The 19,082-nt window shown below is 39.8% G+C and overlaps 1 protein-coding gene and 1 long non-coding RNA gene across 3 annotated transcripts in view; one reads left to right on the top strand and one right to left on the bottom strand.

Annotated features, from left to right (window-relative positions):
* LOC310840728 overlaps positions 1-19,082 on the bottom strand; it is a 56,967-nt gene that overhangs the window by 936 nt on the left and 36,949 nt on the right. The window contains exon 4 of the long non-coding RNA XR_014562053.1: positions 13,428-13,545. This is a non-coding gene — a long non-coding RNA (uncharacterized lncRNA). The remainder of the gene's footprint in view (positions 1-13,427; positions 13,546-19,082) is intronic.
* The window catches only part of UBE3D (ubiquitin protein ligase E3D), a 50,521-nt gene that overhangs the window by 20,153 nt on the left and 11,286 nt on the right, over positions 1-19,082 (top strand). The window contains exon 9 of one of the 2 annotated variants that reach the window (XM_083730688.1): positions 9,969-10,107. The exons of the other annotated variant lie outside the window; for it this stretch is intronic. Coding sequence (XP_083586814.1) covers positions 9,969-10,107 — 139 coding nt within the window. The remainder of the gene's footprint in view (positions 1-9,968; positions 10,108-19,082) is intronic. 2 annotated transcript variants of the gene reach the window in all.

Here is a 19,082-nt window from a genome sequence, read left to right as displayed (position 1 = left end):
AATAATTCCCATAAATGGAAGCAGAGTTCTTAGACTTAAAAGTAGCCAGGGAGAATCAAGGTGGGAATGACTTTATGCACATACTGATATTTATGTGTAAGTATAAAGAAATCCTGTATGCTTAAACAGTGTTTTAATGAGTAGTGTGTAATGTACGATGTACGTTTGTAATGTGTTTGGTGAGGGAAGTCTTCTGCCTGGTCAGGTGAAAATTTGTTTAACCGTGATTTAGGGACCTTAACTGACAGCTGAAGAGGGGTTTGAGATAGAACTCTCTGTGTGCAAATGAAGGATAGAAAGTATTCGAACCACAGTTCATGGCTCAGTTGGTAGAGCACGAGACTCTTAATCTCAGGGTTATGGGTTTGAGCCCCACATTGGGCAAAAGGATTCCTGCATTGCCAGAGTTGGACTAGACGGCCCTCGTGATCTCTTCCAACTCTACAATTCTATGATTCTATATTCTGATTGGTGGCTGCAGGCTTAGAATTCTTAGTTAGACAATGTGATTGGCCGGGTTTGGACTAGAGGGGCCAGAAGAAGTGTATATATGACCAGGTGCTGGTCAACAGTAGTTAGCTATTGGTTAGCCAGCCTATGCTGGTCAGAGGGAGATAAGGGGAGAACCCTGCCTACAGCAGTAAGGGAGAAGTGGGGGGAGCCAGTTTAGAAAGCAAAGCTTTGGTATCCTGTAGGAGAGCCAAAGGACGAGAACAAGGCAGCAAAAACAGACCTGCATTTCAATAGGTCAGTAGGGTTGAAGCAGAGCTAATGCTTTTTTGTGGTAAAGAACCAATTTACATGCTAATGCTTTTGTAGCTTTTGAAGCAGCAGATGCAATGGGGTGCCTTTAAATTTGTAGGACTGTTGGTTGACAGGGTTTTCTTTTATAAACACACCACCTGCACTCCATACCCTGGATGAAGTACTTTCAAGTTCATTTGTTTGCTCTTTTAAAACTTAAAGGGACATTTTAAAAGAAGCTTGTGTAGAATATGTGGTGCTGAATGGCTTGCTTTCATCATAATTTTAAACAAATTGGCAAGTCTCTTGATGCACAGACCACATAATAGCAAGGGCATTTTTGTCTCCTCTGAGAGACTGAATAGGACATAAGGCAGGAGGCTACCGTGGTGTAACTAGCATGGGGTTAGACTAGAGTGATGAGGTTCAATATGGGAAACTCATATTCAAATCCTGACTTAGTCACTGAAGCTCAGCAAGTGGTTTTGGACATTCACACTCTCTCAGGTTATCCTACATTACAAGTCTAAAATAAACTCCATGTTCACAAGCTCTTTTTGGGAAGACAGGATACAAACATCATCAATATTTTTTCCAGCTTGTTTGGATAGGCCGAAGGCAAAAAATGTGATACAAAGAAACTGAGACAAAGCACTTCTTTGTTTTTTGAGTGTCTTTACTCGAGATACATTTAATCACTTGCTTTAGGCTTCACTCCCTTCTAAAATAGAATCCTCCGGTATAGAAGCTCGTGAACTGAATCATCAGTTTGTTCTTGATTGGTTTTTGTGTGTGTGTGACCTTTAAGATTTTTGCTGTTAAAACCAAGAAACCCAAATTGAAAACCTGATTGCTTAATCATTTTAAGGAAGGTTTAGCTTTAAAACCATTTAAAATTTTATTTTCAGTCATACAGAGTACACTTGAGCATGGTAGCATATAAAGCTATATTCTCGTTCCTCTTTCTTTGTTGGCTGTATTTTGGTATAGCTCAGTTGCAGTATAATAGGTTAGCTATCTTTTGTACTCCCTATCCATATCCAACTGAGGACATCTGAGCAACACCAGAATATTGCTCCGAGCTATGCAAAAATCAAAACAAAAAAGCAGTATGAGGTAAAGTTTGGTCCCACCACAACAATTTATTTTCTATCATGCAGCAGGCTCTTTGGATCTCGGCCCAGTACTTCTGGGTAATTTACATTTGCTCTCAGTTCTTAGCTTCTGCCTCATAGAAGTGTTTACTTGGCTGTTGAAGCTGCTTTGGGGTAGCTTGGGGACTTCTGTGGATTATCTTTATCCGTAATAGTCTTGGAGCACAATCTTTAACACCTGCTCTCAGAAGTAAACTCCGTTTGAAGTTGGTTGGACTTAACTTCCAAGTAGTGTGTTTAGAATCATGGGCAGGTTGGGCCAAGTGACTCATGTTCACATGCAGATTATTCTGAGTTTGCTCTTGTTTTCCTTTCACTGATGCCCACAGATATAGATTGTAAACACACATTATCAATATTCAGCACACTCATCAATGTGTATTTGCTTTAGACTCAAGGCTGCTCATGGAACTGTATTAGGAGCAAAGCTGCCTCACTTCTTAAACTTCTATCAGTCCCTTATACCCTGTTCTTCCCCCAAAGAGCTCAGAATAGCTGACATATAGTTGCCAGGCAATTCTGCACTGAGGTCGTTCTTTAGCTCAGAGTTGATTGGCTTTAGAAGTAGCACTACAGCATGTGCCTCATTCTCTGAGGGGGTTGTTGCTTTAATTAAGTTACACCATTTCCCCTTTCTTAGTGCTTTTCTTTCCCTCATAATTATCTTGGCCAATGAAGAATCATGTAGTGAAGATAACAATGTTAAGACACCAGCTTGAGTTTCCTCAACTTGGTGCCCTTTGGATTTTGTTGCACCACAACACGTTATCCCTGACCATCATCCATGTGGCTTGGGAGGTGGGAATTGGGAGTCCAAAATCTGGATAGTACCAGGTTCGAGGAAGGCTGAACTAGTTAATCAATTACACCTGGGATCACTTAAATGAATTAATCTGGTTTAGGTGATGTGGTGATATAGCTTGTGGGTTGCATGGGAATTTGTTTGAATCCCTGGAATAAGCCTAAACACAGATGCCTCTCATTAAGTCCTCAAGGCCAGTTTTGAATGGTAATTAAAGACACATACTTATTTCATTGAGCGGAAGGGGTGAAGACACATAGTCAGTGTTCCCTTAAAACCTGGGCTGCAGTGACCATAACAAGCTCTCAGCATGGACGGTCAGCGACTGTTTGAACCTTAGAAGATACCGTATTTTTCTGTGTATAACATGCCCCCTATTTTGGGGGACTCAAAATTAAGAAAATGGGGGGAGAGTGCCCCCGTGTATAAGACCCCTTAGTAAAAAAAACCCTTGTCTTATACACAGAAAAGTACAGTATTTTGCTTTGTTGCTCAGCCTGCTTTTTACAGAGTTTTATTTTAATAAAGTTTCTTGTATGTTTTTATGGAAATTGGTCTCACTTGAGTTTCTAAACCTTCGATCTTGAATACATATTCAAAGTGGGTCATTCATTACAGATGAGTACAGGGGTTCCTGAATTATGTCAGCCAATCAGGGAGGTTGTTTGGGGCCATGCTTACTAGACAGGCAAACATTCGATGTTCTTTTAGCAGTAATCCATTAAAAGATTTCTGAAAGTGGTGACATAATAAACCACTTCTTACTGGCTCCGCCCTAGCTTGGATAGCATTGGTTGCTTTGACTCATTTTGTACTTTAACTAGCAGCCACTCTTTTGTGTCCAACTCATGGAGGTACACAAATGAAACCAGTTATGAGAAACATGTGACCTTTCAGATGTTGCTGGACTACAGTACCCATAATCCCTTGCCATCATTCTACCCATCATCCTTGCTGACTAGAGCTGATGGGTGTTGGAGTCTAATAACATCTGGAGGCCACATGTTGTGCACCAATGGTTTATACACTGCAAGTATATGAAAAGAAAGATCTGTTTAATAATGGGTATTCTGTAGCTGCATAATGAAGGCAGTGGGGCACTGGCCATCAAACTTGTCTCTTTCACTGCACAGCTATTTGCCCATAATGAAGCTGCTTCCAGAGACCCATTTTCTGCAGTACTGTGTACCATCAAACTCAATGACAAATCTTACATTTATTGCCCGTTATTATTGAGATACCTTATTAAGAAGGGAGTGTGGGCTTTTTGTTGTTCTTGGTGTTTGTATATCTCCCCGCGGTTAGTAATCACTTTCTGTAATTTGAAATATTATTGTGGATTTCATATATCAAGCTCTTAATCCATTGAAAGGCATAACTGATCTCCTGAAACATTATGTACTCAAAAGACAGAATTAGATGCTCTAATTAGAGTTCTGATACTTGTATCCCCCACCCCCAATCCCCTTTTTATATTGTCAAGAAGTTCGTTTGCACCATTAGTAGAAATTGCAAGACAAAACATCTCTTGGGTAATGGTGGGATAATAAATCCCTTAGTAATGTAGCTGTCAGAATATATTTTTTTTAAAATCATTTTAATTTTCATTCCAAATGCTAAGCTAACAAGGAAAGACTTGGAAAATAATGATTGTCTTCTAGTGGACAAGAGTACTATCAAAATACACAAGGACAAGTGAAAGTTAAGTTGGATTTCTGGAGTTTTGTACATGGCAGACAAGTTCCCTCACCACAGCTGAAAGCTAGTTTTTGATGCAAGTTTTGTGCCTGTTTGATTAATGTGGGATGGGAGGGGCGCTGCTTGGACAGGGCATTTTAGGCTATGGTTTTCTTGGATTATACCATGTCAGGCTATTGCAGAGGTGTGAGAAGTGTTTCCCTCCCCACCCCCCATTCTGAGAACTGTTTTTTCTTATATGGAACCTTTTGGGGATTATAAGTGGTGGGTGGTACCAAAGGTGGAAAAACTGGGCAGAACAACAGGGACTCTTGTTTTTGTACATTGGACTGTATTTTAGCTGCACAGAAGTTACCCCAGTCCAAATTAAAGGCCCTTAGAAGTCTAAAGCAATAGGACAGGCTTTGCCTGGTCCTTTTGAAGATTATAAAGGAGAGAACTCCATTAACCTCCAATATAGAGGACTATATTGTGGAAAGTGTCCCACAATTTTGATGTCATGCCTGGAAAGGCCCTCTGTCTCTCTTTTCTGAATCTCTAAAGATGGGGACATCTGGAGAAGGGTTCATGGTGAAGATCTTAATTGATAGCAGGTGAGAGAAGGCAGCATTTCTCCCTTAAGATGCCCTAGTCTCAGACCATATAGCTTTGAAGCCCAAACCATCAACTTGAACTGAACACCAGAATGAACTGGTAGTTAGCAAAGATACCAGCATAATATGATTGGGGTGCTCAGTTGCAATTAGCAACATGACTTCTGCATTTTGAACCAGCTGCAGCGTCCAGATTCTGCTCAGCAGCAGCCCCATGTACAACACATTGCAGTAATCTGCCTAGGCTGAAATCTCTTGAGGTGCTAGTTTTTTACATGCAAGGAGAGGAGTATGTGCAAATGTGTGAATATTAAAGGATGTGCTCTCCCTTCCCACAACTCAAAGTAGTTCAGTCCATAAAAGCTAAACCACTGAAATATAAACTGGCCCTTTGGCATTTTGTTACCCAAGGGCAATGGGCTGAATGTTGCAGGATGGGAGAAGTTTATACCCTTCATATTAGAAAACTCTGTTGAGGTTTTATTTGCCTCAGAGATGAGAGAAATGTGATTGCGATTTACATAAGTAAAATGGCTAAGCTCCCTGATAGTCGGACATTGCCTTTGTAATTTTGTTTACTTAAAAATGAGATTATTATGTCTGAAAATAATGTGTCATTAGCCACAGCCTGCAATGATTTATCATAATTGGCTGCTTTACATCCATTTGAAATAGCTAGGCACATGAATTTTCCCTAAGGCTACATTAGTCAGTGTGAGCTCAAACTGCTAGGTTGACATTTTTTCCTCTCCAAACTCATATGTGAGTGTAAAAATTTTATGAGGCAACTTTAACAAGGCCCTTTGGGATTTGGGATTATTTGTCTTAAGTTCTTATTAAAGACAAAAAAAAGTTTCCTTCACTATGTTTATCCAGGTAAAGCTAAGCTCCTTTTTCAGAGGCTAGACTGTTTAGGAATAAATAAGATTTGACAGAGAGAATCGGGAATCAAGGACAGGAGGTTTCTTCTGTGCTAAATGTATTTTGCCAAGAGAAATGTTAACTGTGACAACATATCCCAGGTTTCTAAAGCTATTTCTCTAGATTAGAAGGTTTGTAGAAGAGAAAACTGCTTTTTTTCCCCTCTGCCAGGAAATAGTGAGCTCTGATAAGTGAAAAGTGATGCGCATTGAGGAAAAATTGTCCCCATTACATGCATACAACAATGGATTTGAACAAGCAACTACTACTCAAGAAAGCAATGCTGGAATCACGATAAGCTCTGAAAAGGCTATCTAACGGAGTTGCCAAAAAAGGGAAAAGCTACAAAGGAATATATTTTCCTTTCTCTGTAAGGAAAGGTTAAAAATAATACATCTGTTATCCTACTGCCCCTGTATAAAGGACTGTGTACCCACACCTTTTTGGGTTTCTATCCAGTCCTGGTCATTCTATGGTGCAGCTCTAACATTGTTCCAAACCATGGTTAAGGAAGCTTAAGTATTTTTTGGCATGAGTTTGAATTAGCAAACCATGGTTTTGGGTCATCCAGCAAACCTAGATTTGCAAGTGAGTTTGTAAACCATGACTTGGGTTAATTGATGAGACCTAGTTATAGCCTCTCTGAAGCCAGCTGGACCATAACATCAGAAGTCTTGAACAGATGGCCAGTGAAAGAAGACATGGAGCACTAAACCATGACTTGCCTTTACTTTTGGAATGTCAAGCCATTGTATGCGTCCTAAACAACGGGTACCACAAACTGGTATGGAGTTTTTATCAGAAGATATATAATCTTACTAAAGAAAAGCCTAAATGAATTAGAAATCTGTTTTAGAAACGAGATAGCTCAAAAGAGGCAGCAACTGAATTACAAAAAATAGAGACCATCTTTATGTATCTCACTTTCGTTAGTTTCATTTAAGAAAAAGCAGCTTGGGTAGGTGGGGATCAGAAGACTGAATCACTTGTTCTATGGCTTTTCCTCTTTTCTTTGTAGCCTATTCATTGCCAAAGGTTTATTATGGTCTATAAATTTTGGAATCAAATGAAAACAAAAATGTCACAAGCATGATCCCATTTCCCCCAAAGCCTTATTCAGTCTGGATATGAACCAATCTATAAAAAAAATAGAAAAAAACTAATTATTTAACTAAAATTAATCTCCAGCTTTGTTAATGTATCTAAGTACTTCTTGATGGGAGCAAGCCCTTTATCTCAGTAACTCATTATGAAACTTGCATTATTTTTTTTACTTGGCAAGATGTAATCCAGGAATTCCCCAACCATTTTTGGGAGGCACATTTGGAAAACGAAAGCTGTTGTGGGCCCCACAAAATGCCCATTTCAATAAAAATAAAAATTAGTGATGTTCAGATGTACCTCTGAAATACACCATATGAAACCTCCTGCCATAATAACAGAGATAAAAACCAGGCAACCCCCATTGTCCTACTAAACCAACAATCCTCAATTAAAAAGAGGTGCAGGCCAGATCTAGCCTGTTATAGCTGCCACAGTATAGCACCTGGGAATAAGCTCTATTGAACTCAAACAGACTTCCTTCTATAGGATCCTTGTATAGGATTTCCTTGATAAGTCTTCATAGCTCCTGCTGCAGACTGTGTGAAACTTTCATTCTGCACACTTCCGACCCCCAATCACATTTTTGTTAGTTTGTTTTGTGTGCTTGCTTAACATCCAGCCAGAAAAACAGTTCTGGTGAACTTAAAACCTGCTACTATATTGTGAGAGTTGTTTCTTTGGGGTTTTCTCCTAATAAACCAGTATGGCTACCTTACATTTTTGGTTACTAACTTGGGCAGATTTCATCTGAAAGACCATGCAACAATATTTATTATATATTATTATATAATTCATTATATAATGAAGAATTATTTAATTCTTCAAGTTGAAGGGTTCAGGTAGCAGGCAAAGAAGAAAAAGATCCATAATTCTGCACAGTTGTTAGAAATCCCTTTAGGCTACAAGCTTTTCCAGGAGAGGTGAATTTTATAAAGTCAGTATTCGCTTATTTTCAGCCATGGCTATTGTGTCGTGCTTAAGCCCACCCTCCAAAAACAAACCCACAACACATCTCCTATAATGGGATCCTATTCATCAGTGTTTTCTTACTACATCCTTTGAAAGGCAGTGCAGTGAGCTGCTATTGAAAGATACTTTTTTAAAAATCCTATATCACTCTGTAGGGAATTGTACTTTTAGGGCAGGCTGCCAGACTGTAAGAAACACAAAAGAACAGGCATGGTTTAGTGACTAAACTTCAGTCAAATGCTCCCAACATATAAACTCATATAACTGCCACACTTTGAAGTACTGTATTGCTATTATTTTATAGACTTATATCCTTCCTGTCAAGGGAGGCTACCTATGCAGTAGCAAAATACAATAAAAATGCAAATGGAAAAAACTTCCAAACATTGGCATTAAAATAACAGAAGCAGAAAAACGTGTTAAAAGACACATCCATAAAATAATTCAAATGCAGATGGAACTTAAGGATCTGCTAGAGTATCCAGTTGGCAGAAGAATGAAGTTGCTTCAGTAGCAGTTTTTGCTGTAAGTCTCTGTGGCCCCAGATGATTATGGGGTAGAGTTGTCTCATGGCTACAGGAAGTTATGATTGCCTTTTTCTGCACATAGCAGACCCTTCACATGACAGTAGGCTGTCCATCAGCTGCTTGTTATTTTGACATTTATCACCAGGATCATGCCATTATGACAGTCTGGTGACTTGAGATTATGGCACATGCAGAAGCTGTGGACAAGGTTTGAGAAGAGTGGGTTGGTCAGTTGGCCTCTGCCTCCAAATAATCCTGAAGTATTTGCATCAGGCTATTTGCATACTAGGAATAAAATGCCGCTATTTATATTGAGATGTTCTCAAAAGGACTTCACAGTCACATAACATTTCTTTAGTGACCCTACCTTAAGATATGCTAGTATATTTACGTCCACATTGCAGATCAGGGTCTGAGATAGAGAAATAGTATTTTGCTCACGGCTACTAACAGAATCAGTGGCTTAGTGGAAATTTGAACCAAGGATGGTTTTTTTCATAGCTAATGTTCTTGCCAGCAATCAGTGTGCCAACTGCTTGATGTTTTATGTTCATGTTTTCATCCATGGTTATTGAAGTACCTTACAGAAATGCAAGCAAATGCTGCTTTGAAGTCAGAAGTGTTTCATACAACTGCCACGAACTCTATGGCAGTCCTAAGCGTGGGGTGCATTGTTAAACTGTGTGTTGCTTCTAGGTACTGCACAGTTGCTCAGATCTCAACCAAGTAATCCGAATGCTTTCCATTTGCTTCTCTTTGCAGTGACAGTGATTCTGAGTAATCTATGTTTATTACTCATCTTTCTGCCGTCCATTAGAATATGAATTTCATGAAGCTGTGGTTGAAGTGCGATAGACTGGCCGTTGTTCAGTGAACGGAGCAATTAAAAATGAAAGAAAACCCCCTTCAAGTACTTGCAAAGCCATTTTTTTCCCTGGGAGCTATTTGGGTCTCCTTTTAATGAGACACGCTCTGACTCACTGCTGAGAATGTTGTAGATTGCATTGTGCTCTGGACCTGAATAAGTAACTTTTTGCATTCAGTTGGTATTAATAAGGAACTGCAACCAACTTCTCTTTAAGCTTTAGAAAAAAAACTGCACCTCTGCATTTCCATCCCCTACAACAGAACTTTCCAAACTGTGTGTCACAAAATGTTAGTGTGTAGGTTTGTCATGTGAATGCTCCCCAAGCTCCTCCTGGGTCTGGAAAGGGGTTAGTTTAACCTTGGGTCTGCTAGTAAAACTGAATTACTGTGTCACAGTATGTTTAAAAAGTGTGTCACCAACATGAAAAGTTTAGAAAGCTCTGCCCTACAGAATCTCCATATGAAAGTTGATGGAACTTCAAATATGATATTTGCATGTTTGTAAGCAAAAGGTACTGTACAGTACCCATTTATTGGAACTTTGAATTTCCAGCATAATAATTAAACAACACTTCTGATTGTTTTCCAGCCTAGTTGATTCATGGGAAAGTGATATGGGAGTACATTCTCTAACATTTCCATCCAAAACCTGCTTGGAATTGCTGCTGATACTGTCTCAGAGTAATGCTTCGCTGCCACCTTCCCTTCGCTGGATGAATTCTTTCCAGGTAAAGAAATGATGGCCTTTCCCATAATGTACCTAATGTTAAGAAGAGTATAGAATCCAGACCATTGTCCAAAACCATAGGTTAACAAACCTGAATATCAAACTACAGTTTGATCCTTGTTTGGTAACCTGGTTTGTTAAATAATTATAGTTTGTGCAACCCCTAGTTTGGCTTATATGGATGAAGTAGAAAACTGGTTTGTTACAAGGGCATCTATGGAAAAAACAACAACAACAAACAAACAACCCCAAAACTACATCCATTTACTGATTGTGAGTTTATGGAGTCATTTATCTGATTTGAGATGAATGTGTTTACTGTTCCAAGCATAGATAACGTCTCCCTATTCTATTGGGCATTAAGAAGCTATGTGGTTATAATCAGTTTTGGTGCCTATATTGATATGTCTGCAAAATGGGGCCTCTTCTGGCCTTATCTGGATATAGTGTTTTCTCCTGTGACTGAGTGTGAGCCATGTCCCTGCTGCTATCTCCTGCTATATTGCTTGTTTCCAGTTAATACACAGAAAGTGGCATCATGATGAGTCAGACCATTGATCCCCCTATCCCAGTATTGTTTACAGTGACCAGCAATGGCTCCTCAGGGTTCTGAGAGGACATTTCCACCCCTACCTGGATATGCCAAGGATTGATCCTGGATTCTTACATGTGGAAAGCAGATGCTCTGCTGCTGAGTTGTAGCCCTTGTCCTTAACTGCAGTCTTCAGCTAGTTTCTTGTTTTTACTTTGTTCACAGCCCTGGGCTTTTTGTGAGGGGGGGGAGCTGCCATATTTTGGTGATGCTGTTGAAAGTGGCTGGGATCCAAATGGTGCAACCTCTGTAAAGTTAATTCCTGAAACAGTAGACCCCCCCCCCCAGTCATGCTGTTTTTTGAGGCATCCTTAAATTTCAAAAACAGCTGGATCTTTTCTTTCTTTCTTAAAAACATTTCCAAGTCACCCTCTACCATTATGTATATTAGGGAAGCAATCAGTCTCCTGAATAAACTTGTACATTAAGTCCAAACCAGTACAATTGTACCTTGGAAGTCGAATGGAATCCATTCTGGAAGTCCGTTCGACTTCCAAAGCATTTGACTTCCAAATCACAGATGCTCCTGCAGCCAATCAGAATCTGCAGAAGCCCCATTGGACGTTCGGCTTCCAAAAGAATGTTCGAAAACCGGAACAGCCACTTCCGGGTTTGTGATGTTTGAAAGCCAAAATGTTCGAGAACTAGGCTGTTTGAAAACCAAGGTACGACTGTATTGGCAATTCAGCCCCTACCATCCCTTCACTTAGTAGCACCTTCATTTGTCTACTCCTTGCTTCCTTTTTCCCTCAAGCTTACTTTTCCTTCCCCTTTCATTGTTCCTGGTTTTCAGACCTGATTCCTGCTATGCTACTTACTTTGTATCTTTCCTTCAGCATATCTCTTGACTCAGTGCTCTTTAGTGTCACTTTTCAAGTTCTCAGCCTGCCCCTCAAAGTCATTTGCTTCCCTAAGGAAGTTGCAATCTCAAATTGGCCTTTTTGCACAGTAAAGGACTGCAGAAATATTATGATGCTTTTGTTTCCTGAGTACTTAGAATGCTCACAAACATTCTGTGCCACCAAATCTGCTCAGCCAGTTGATGTCAGAGCCTTCAGTACCACAGGTTCAGTACCATAAAAATTTCTAATGAGGAAAGAAATCCAAGATCCACACACCCACACACACACACACACACAGACCCTAGGTTATATAATCTCTAACCTTCAGTGTGGAGTATTTATTGATAAGTTTTTATGCTCCATCCTTCCTCCAGATAAGAGCACAGGGTGACTTACAAAACAACATATAATATAAACAGAAATATAAAATATTTCATTTAACAAGATTTATGTACTGTTATACCAACAAAAAAAACAAACTCAAAACAGTTTACACCAAACAATATAATATACTCATTGAAAATACTCATAAAATCAAAGTATTAAAAGCAAGTCAACACAAAATTGTATCAAAATAAAAATACAAACCAGCCAGCGATTTTAAAACACATATGCATCTTAAAATTGCATGTTAAAATAAAACAGAATAAAACCATGCATTCATTATGAAAATAGTGTAATAATAAGCCAACCTCATCAGTTTGCCTTTCTTGATCACTCTCCTTCCAACGTGGTGTTAAACATCACAAGTCGTGATTCTCAGTGTGCTCTGCCATGATTAGCCTCTTTTACTTCAGTGGATCATGGGCATGCAAAGTGCTTACCATCTTCAGTGTTTATCTTCATTCTACACATATGACTGGGTATTCTATTATACTAGTAGAGAAATACCCTTTGTGTTGATGTGGAGGTTGCATGTGTGGAGGCTGGGTTTGTCAGATCTGAGAAGACTTTTCCCAAATGCCCTCACCTTCAGGGACAAGGATGGTGGCATCTGGCAAAGAGGGCCTTCTCAGAGATGGTGATTATCTATGGAACATTCTTCCCCAAGAAGTTAGGGTGGCACCAGCACTGGTGTCTCAGGTGCTAGGCTGAAATGTATTTATTCAACAAGTTTTTAGCAGATATTTCATTGTGTCAATGCTGCTTATTACTCTTTACGTTTTAATCTACCTCAGTTTTCTGTTTCAGGAATAAATTATTTTTACAACCTTCTTATAAACGTTTTATTGTTCCATTTTACTATCTTACGTTGTGAGTCACTTTGGAAACTGAGAAAGTAAAAAAGCAGCATATAAATTCATGAAACTCTATATAGTGGTACCTCTAGATACGCACTCCTCTAGCTGCGTACCTTTCAGAATACAAACATGGCAAACCCGGAAGTATTTTTCCGTGTTTCACCATGCGTGCACGTGCAGAAGCGCTCTACGCGCTGCGCACATGTGCAGAAACGGTGCTCCGGTTGTGAATTCCTTGGGATGCGGCCGGACTTCTGGAATGGATCCCGTTCACAACCGGAGGTACCACTGTATCTGTGTCTTTAAAAGTAAAATCCAGTACACCACACTTAGGATTAAACACTCTGGCAACAACATGGCTTGCTATAATCTAATATATAAAGTGAAAGTTGACCTTTGGACTACATTGGCTTCATATTTGTTGCTTGACTGAGCTTATGCACATGTAAGTTCTGAGCCTTGCTAGCTTTAAAGAGTGACAAAAATAGTTTTTAGAACATGCTCTCCTCCTCTTCTCTCGCTCTCCCCACCCCCAGTTTCAGGCACCCATAAAACAAAACTACGGTCTACTTAATTCCAGCAATCCTTGTTTTACTTCGCAACCTTCAGAATTGATGTCTGGTGGATATTAAAGCAAAATACTTGCTTTTCCACAACAGCAGCGCTGAGAGAAATGTGGTAAATGGCATAATGTATCATCATAAAGATTCAGTATCTTAAGAAGTTGTGTGGCTTGGGTTTTGTTTCTGTTACTTCCTGTGTTCCTAGAGATAAGAAGAGCCAAGATAATGTTAGCAAATCACCAGCAGAGATTGCTTGTACCTTGGAAGTGCTTCTCTCTGTAATCACTTTTGTACCAGAAGCTCAGTTTTGTGCCAGAAGCTCAATTCTCTTGAACCATTACCTTACCCTGAACAGCTTATTAAATGTATATGGGGCTGGTTAATAGAATTTGTAAGTTTCTGTTCATTTTGTCTGCTTTGAACAGAATAGTGATTTATAACTTTTAAAAAATTAATAGTGGTGATGGATAGTGGTGGTATTTAACCTGTAACTGGGAGGAAGAACTATCCAGTTGTAAAGTACCAGAATTGTAAAGTACCAGGAATAATGTGCACGTTAGTAATTATCCACCACTTGCTTTAAGCAGGGCTGGATAACATATAGCCCACTAGAAGTTGCTGAACCACAACTTTAATCCACCGTGGCTGTTGGCCATGCTGGGATTGATGGAAGTCCTAGAACAGCAACATCTGGGGAGACACAGGCTAACCAGCTCTGATCAAATTAAACAAAGTAGACACTGTAATAAAATGTATCTGATGTACAGGGATGCAATCTTATTGAACTCTGTCTTTGTTTTCATAGCTGGGCAAATACTGTTGAAGATGCTTGGTATTTCAAAAGAGGGGGCATGACCTAATTGGAAAGTTACATTCAACATATGAAAATCCTTTACTTTATCACCAGACTTGCTCAGCATCCCATTCAAATGATGATCATCTGGTGGTAGGAAAACCGAGTGGCGCTGACATTCATTCAGAGAGGAAATGTACAAAATTACCGGGGCTCGCAGCCCATTACAAGATGTGGTTGTGAAACAGAAAAGCAATTTGGATGTGATGAAATGTACTAGAGTGGAGAAAAGAAGTTATTAAGCTTGTCTTGTATTTGCCAATTGAAGTGTGAGAGGTGTTTTTGAGTGTGTTGCGGCCTTCCCTTCAAGAGGCCTTCAGCCAAATCCATAGTAGTTGCCTGTACTCTGAAATCAACGCCCTTCATTTCATCATATTGATAGTGGTGACTGTCTCATGTTCCAATCAAGCTATCCTTTTTTAAACTAATTATCCCGATAATTGGCTGATTAGACCCAGAGACATAATGACATAAAGCATCCATGGGATTAAGTGTGCTCACTATAGAGAAGAGAGAGGTCTCACCACCTTGATAGAAGTACGTTGGCAGGTTCTGTGAGGCCAGCTTGAGTGCGGTAGCTGAGCAGGCCCCACCACAACTGCCTTAGGCTTTCAGATGGAATAAAGGGGGAGAATTGCAGCTCCAAAGTTGCCATGGACTCTTGGTTCTTAGTAACCACTTACCCAATCAATTCATTTCGAGGAGGCACTGCTGTTGCTGCATCTTGTTTTGTTAATCTGTGAAACTATTCTGTCCTATCTTTTGGTCCTCAAAAGGGCATCCCCGTTCAGTAAGCTTGGAAGATCATCCATTTTGCAACAGAATTCTTAGGTTACTATGTGCAGCTGTTTTTCTTCAAATTCTAAACTTTTCAGTGTGGAGCTCAAACTGTGTATTTCATACCATTCTGGAGAACCACTGTCATTTAGTGTGGACTGTACTGACCTTGATAGATAGACCTGTTGTCTGACTCGGGATACGGCAGCTTACTATCTGCCCCACCACCTCCACATGTGCAAGTGAAAAAGCAGTATGGACAGTGGTTTAGGGCAGTGTTTCCCAACCTTGGGCCTCCAGCTGTTTTTGAACTACAATTCCCATCATCCCTGACCACTGGTCTTGCTAGCTAGGGATGATGGGAGTTGTAGTCCAAAAACAGCTGGAGGCCCAAGGTTGGGAAACACTGGTTTAGGGTGTGAAAACGATCAGAGAGGAAAGGATTAATCAGCTTTTCTTGGTGTGTGTTTTTTTAAAATGCAGAAGAATAAGGAAAAACACAGAACTCTGTAACATCTAGTTTGAGTCCTAAGAATAGCTAGTATTGAAATACACGCTTTTGTTTCTTCTCATCTTCCTCTAGTTGGTTTTCCAGAGTGGCACATTGCCATTTGCAGTTCTTCTATTTGAAGGACTGTGGAGTTATCTTATCAAGGAGGTTTCTCATAATGTGACACATGGTAATATGCCAGACAGATAAAGGAATGCTGTAACTTCTGTTTTAAGTTCGTCTTTTAAAAAAAAGAAATGCTCACATCGGTTGTTGGCATTTCTTCTTCCTATATGGAAAAGAGAAGCCTGGAGAAATAATATGGTCCCCTGTTCTGTTTAAATTTGTGAAATAATGTACTTTCAAAGTTTTGGTAAAGAGTCCTGCTGAACAGGCTGAAAAAGTCATTTTTTATAGCCATGGTTAGTAAATGCACTTTCAGCTGTATTTCCCCCCAGCAAAGTGGTAGCTACTGACACCTTCAATTAATTGCAGGTGTCTGCTTCTTCTTGGGTGCCCTGGGGATATATCTCATTAGGAGATGTATATCTTATTCTAAAGAATTATAGTTAGCATCCATTTTAGAATTATCAGTTTAAGAAATATGTTTTTATCTTAGTGCTAGAGCCTTTTGTATGCATAAAAAATCATCTGTGAAGTTTAAGTTTTGCAACTCTAAAAAAAAGAAGTTCAGAGTCAGGCTTGATTCTCACTGCATGCCTGGCTCTTTAGACCAGCGATTCTCAACTGTGGGCCATATGGTCCTCTGGGGGTCCCCAGGAAATTCCAAGGGGGGGGGCAAAGATGAAAATTGTGTAAATGGGGGGCCACAGCATGAGACTAGGGGGCCACAGAGGGAACCAAGAAGTGAAGAAAACAGAGAAGTGACCGAGAAAAGAAAACAGAATATCTAAAAAGTTTCCACAGCTTTGGGATAAAGCAAAATTGTTTTTCAAGGCTTTTCCTACTTCATATTCAGTAGAATCAGGTTTCAGTCGTGTGAATTATTTACTCAGCCTAACGGGGAATTGCCTTAACTGAATGGACAGAGGTGGTCTTCAGTTATCCCTCACAACAATACAACTGGATATAAAAAAGCTTGTTTCTGGTCATCAAGCACAAGGGTCACATTGATCGAGAAATACAAAGTATAAATTTTTAGGTAATTGTATTTTGTATTAATTATAAATAAAACATGTTCTGTTTACAGACAAAACATTTAAATAGCTACCTTTCTACTGGTGGGACGGTGGGGGCACGGTCAGTAAAAGGCTGAGAAACAACACTGCTTTAGACAAATGTCTGCAACATTTAATGCCATTAAAATTAAGACAGCTTTTTCTGGCTTTGCACATTTTAGGAATAGACGTGTTGTGGTTTTAACCAAAAATGCTTGATGCTTTAATTATAGAGTCACCCTTCCATTTCTCTAGTGTGGTGTAGTGGTTAAGAGCAGTAGGCATGTAATCTGGGTAACCGGGTTCGCATCTCCGCTCCTCCACATGCAGCTGCTGGGTGACCTTGGGCCTTGGGCCAGTCACACTTCTCTGAAGTCTCTCAGCCCCACTCACCTCACAGAGTGTTTGTTGTGGGGGAGGAAGGGAAAGGAGAATGTTAGCCGCTTTGAGACTCCTTAAAGGGAGTGAAAGGCGGGATATCAAATCCAAACTCTTCTTCTATACTGTACTGTATTAGAACGCCCCTTGTCTTCAACTCTCTACTCTGTTATCTTGGGCCTCAGGACTGTGCTGGTCTTGTCATTTGATTTCCTTTTAAACTGGAAATTACAGAGTTTGGACTTGGGGCCCTTATGAATGCCAGACATGTGAGCTGTAGCTTCTTCCTGGAACTCCTGCCTGGAACACCACAGCAGACTGTGATTGTTCCCATTTCTCACTTTTAGGTACTCCAGGGGGCAGTAGGTGGTCGCATGAAGTTTATTGTTAACAGCCTTTGAATAAAGGCATTTAACTTCCAGACTTCTCAAGACTGGCTAGTGAAGACTAGCCTCTGATGGCTTTCTTAAAAAGAAATAAAAATGAATTAGGAACTATAGTAGCTGGTTAGAGCAGGTTCTTTTTCATCTTTCCTTTTGATTATACTTCAAACAGTGTTAGTGATTTAAAGCCTTCAGATGCTATGAAAAGGAATGAGGTGCTTATAGTTCAGTTCTTGATTACACTGTGAAGTTATTATGATGGTGCAATATTTTATGCTTGGCTAAGTATAGATCTTGAATAAAAGAATTTAATTACACTGAATAAATACTGGAGAAAGTTCTCCAGTTACATTTCATTAATGGTTCATGCTTCTAGCAATGAACTAATTTAATTTCATTCCTGCTGCTAAAGGTCTCTGTGTGTGTGTTTGTGTATCCCAATGTTTTTATTGAAAATGTAAATCTGTTAGAACATAAATGCAAACATATCTAACTACTTGTACATACTTTATGCTTTGCGCTTCTTGGTGCTGTTGGATGTAATAGTGTATAGCAAACTTCTAATTGCATTTCTATCAACTGTAAATGCATAAATTTGTTATATAATTTACCCACCAATATTTACAATTCTCTCAATAGTTATTGAGCTTCTACTTAGGTTACTTCTAATTGCCCTAAAAGCTGACCCATGATATACCGTAATTAGTGAGTTTTTCCTCTCCCTTAATTAGTTATCTTCTTGTATTAACTAAATTCTTTAGAGGTTCTAACAAAAAGGAAGAAATTGTATTTTACAGTCCCACTGATGTCAAGTCTACAGCAGGGGAGGAGAAAATCAAGTTTTATTCTCTATCTGAACTTAGTATTTATTTGTAAAAACAAATTGCATGGAAATATTTCCATGTAAACATGCTGTTGTTACACAAACACCCAGCCTGCTTCAGTTTTGTATGGGGAGGGGAAGTAAAAAAGGGTTCTGGTATCATTTCCACTGAGTCTGCATTGCACGATCCTTTGTGTTTTCCAGTTCCCTGCATAGTGCATATTGTGAGAGTGAAAATACAGTGGTACCTCGTGTTGCGTAACCTCCAGCTTACAGAATCTTTGGGTTATGGCCGTGGCAAACCTGGAAGTGGATTTGCCGCTCGCGCGTGCATGCACATAAGCGGTCCTCTGATTACAAATTTTTCCGGATGCAGCCGGGGCTCCGGAACGGATCCCATTTGTAACCTGAGGTACCACTGTAGTAGATTGGAAGAAGCTATACATGAAGGTGCTTGCAGCCTATTTTTTCTTTCCCCTCCTCTTCTGCGAGAGAAATTGGGGCTATATGAGAAGAAAAAAGAAAGAGTAGATTGCCATGATGGTAGAATGGACCACTGCTGGATTAAACCCTGTGGAGGCCTCTAGGCAGTTGAAATCTCAGGGCTCGCCTCACAAATTATATCATATTATTTTGATCAGTTGTCATGAGGTCCCTAAAAAGTGTGAGGCCCATAGGCTGGTGCCTACTCTGCCTATTTGGTAACCTGGCACTGGAATGGACTATACTATTTTATACTGAATAACCTCCTGCCCACAGGCCAAATGTAGCCCACCAGAAACTTTCTAGGCCACACTCCTCACCATCTGTTCCCTAGCTGTTGGGCCAGTGATGGAGCAAAGCCTATCTACTTTGT

This window comes from Podarcis gaigeae (genome assembly GCF_964106915.1).
Source record: "Podarcis gaigeae genome assembly, chromosome: 3".
NCBI lineage: Eukaryota > Metazoa > Chordata > Lepidosauria > Squamata > Lacertidae > Podarcis > Podarcis gaigeae.
Note: the sequence above shows the minus strand (reverse complement) of the source record. Positions and strands in the feature narration are given on the sequence as shown.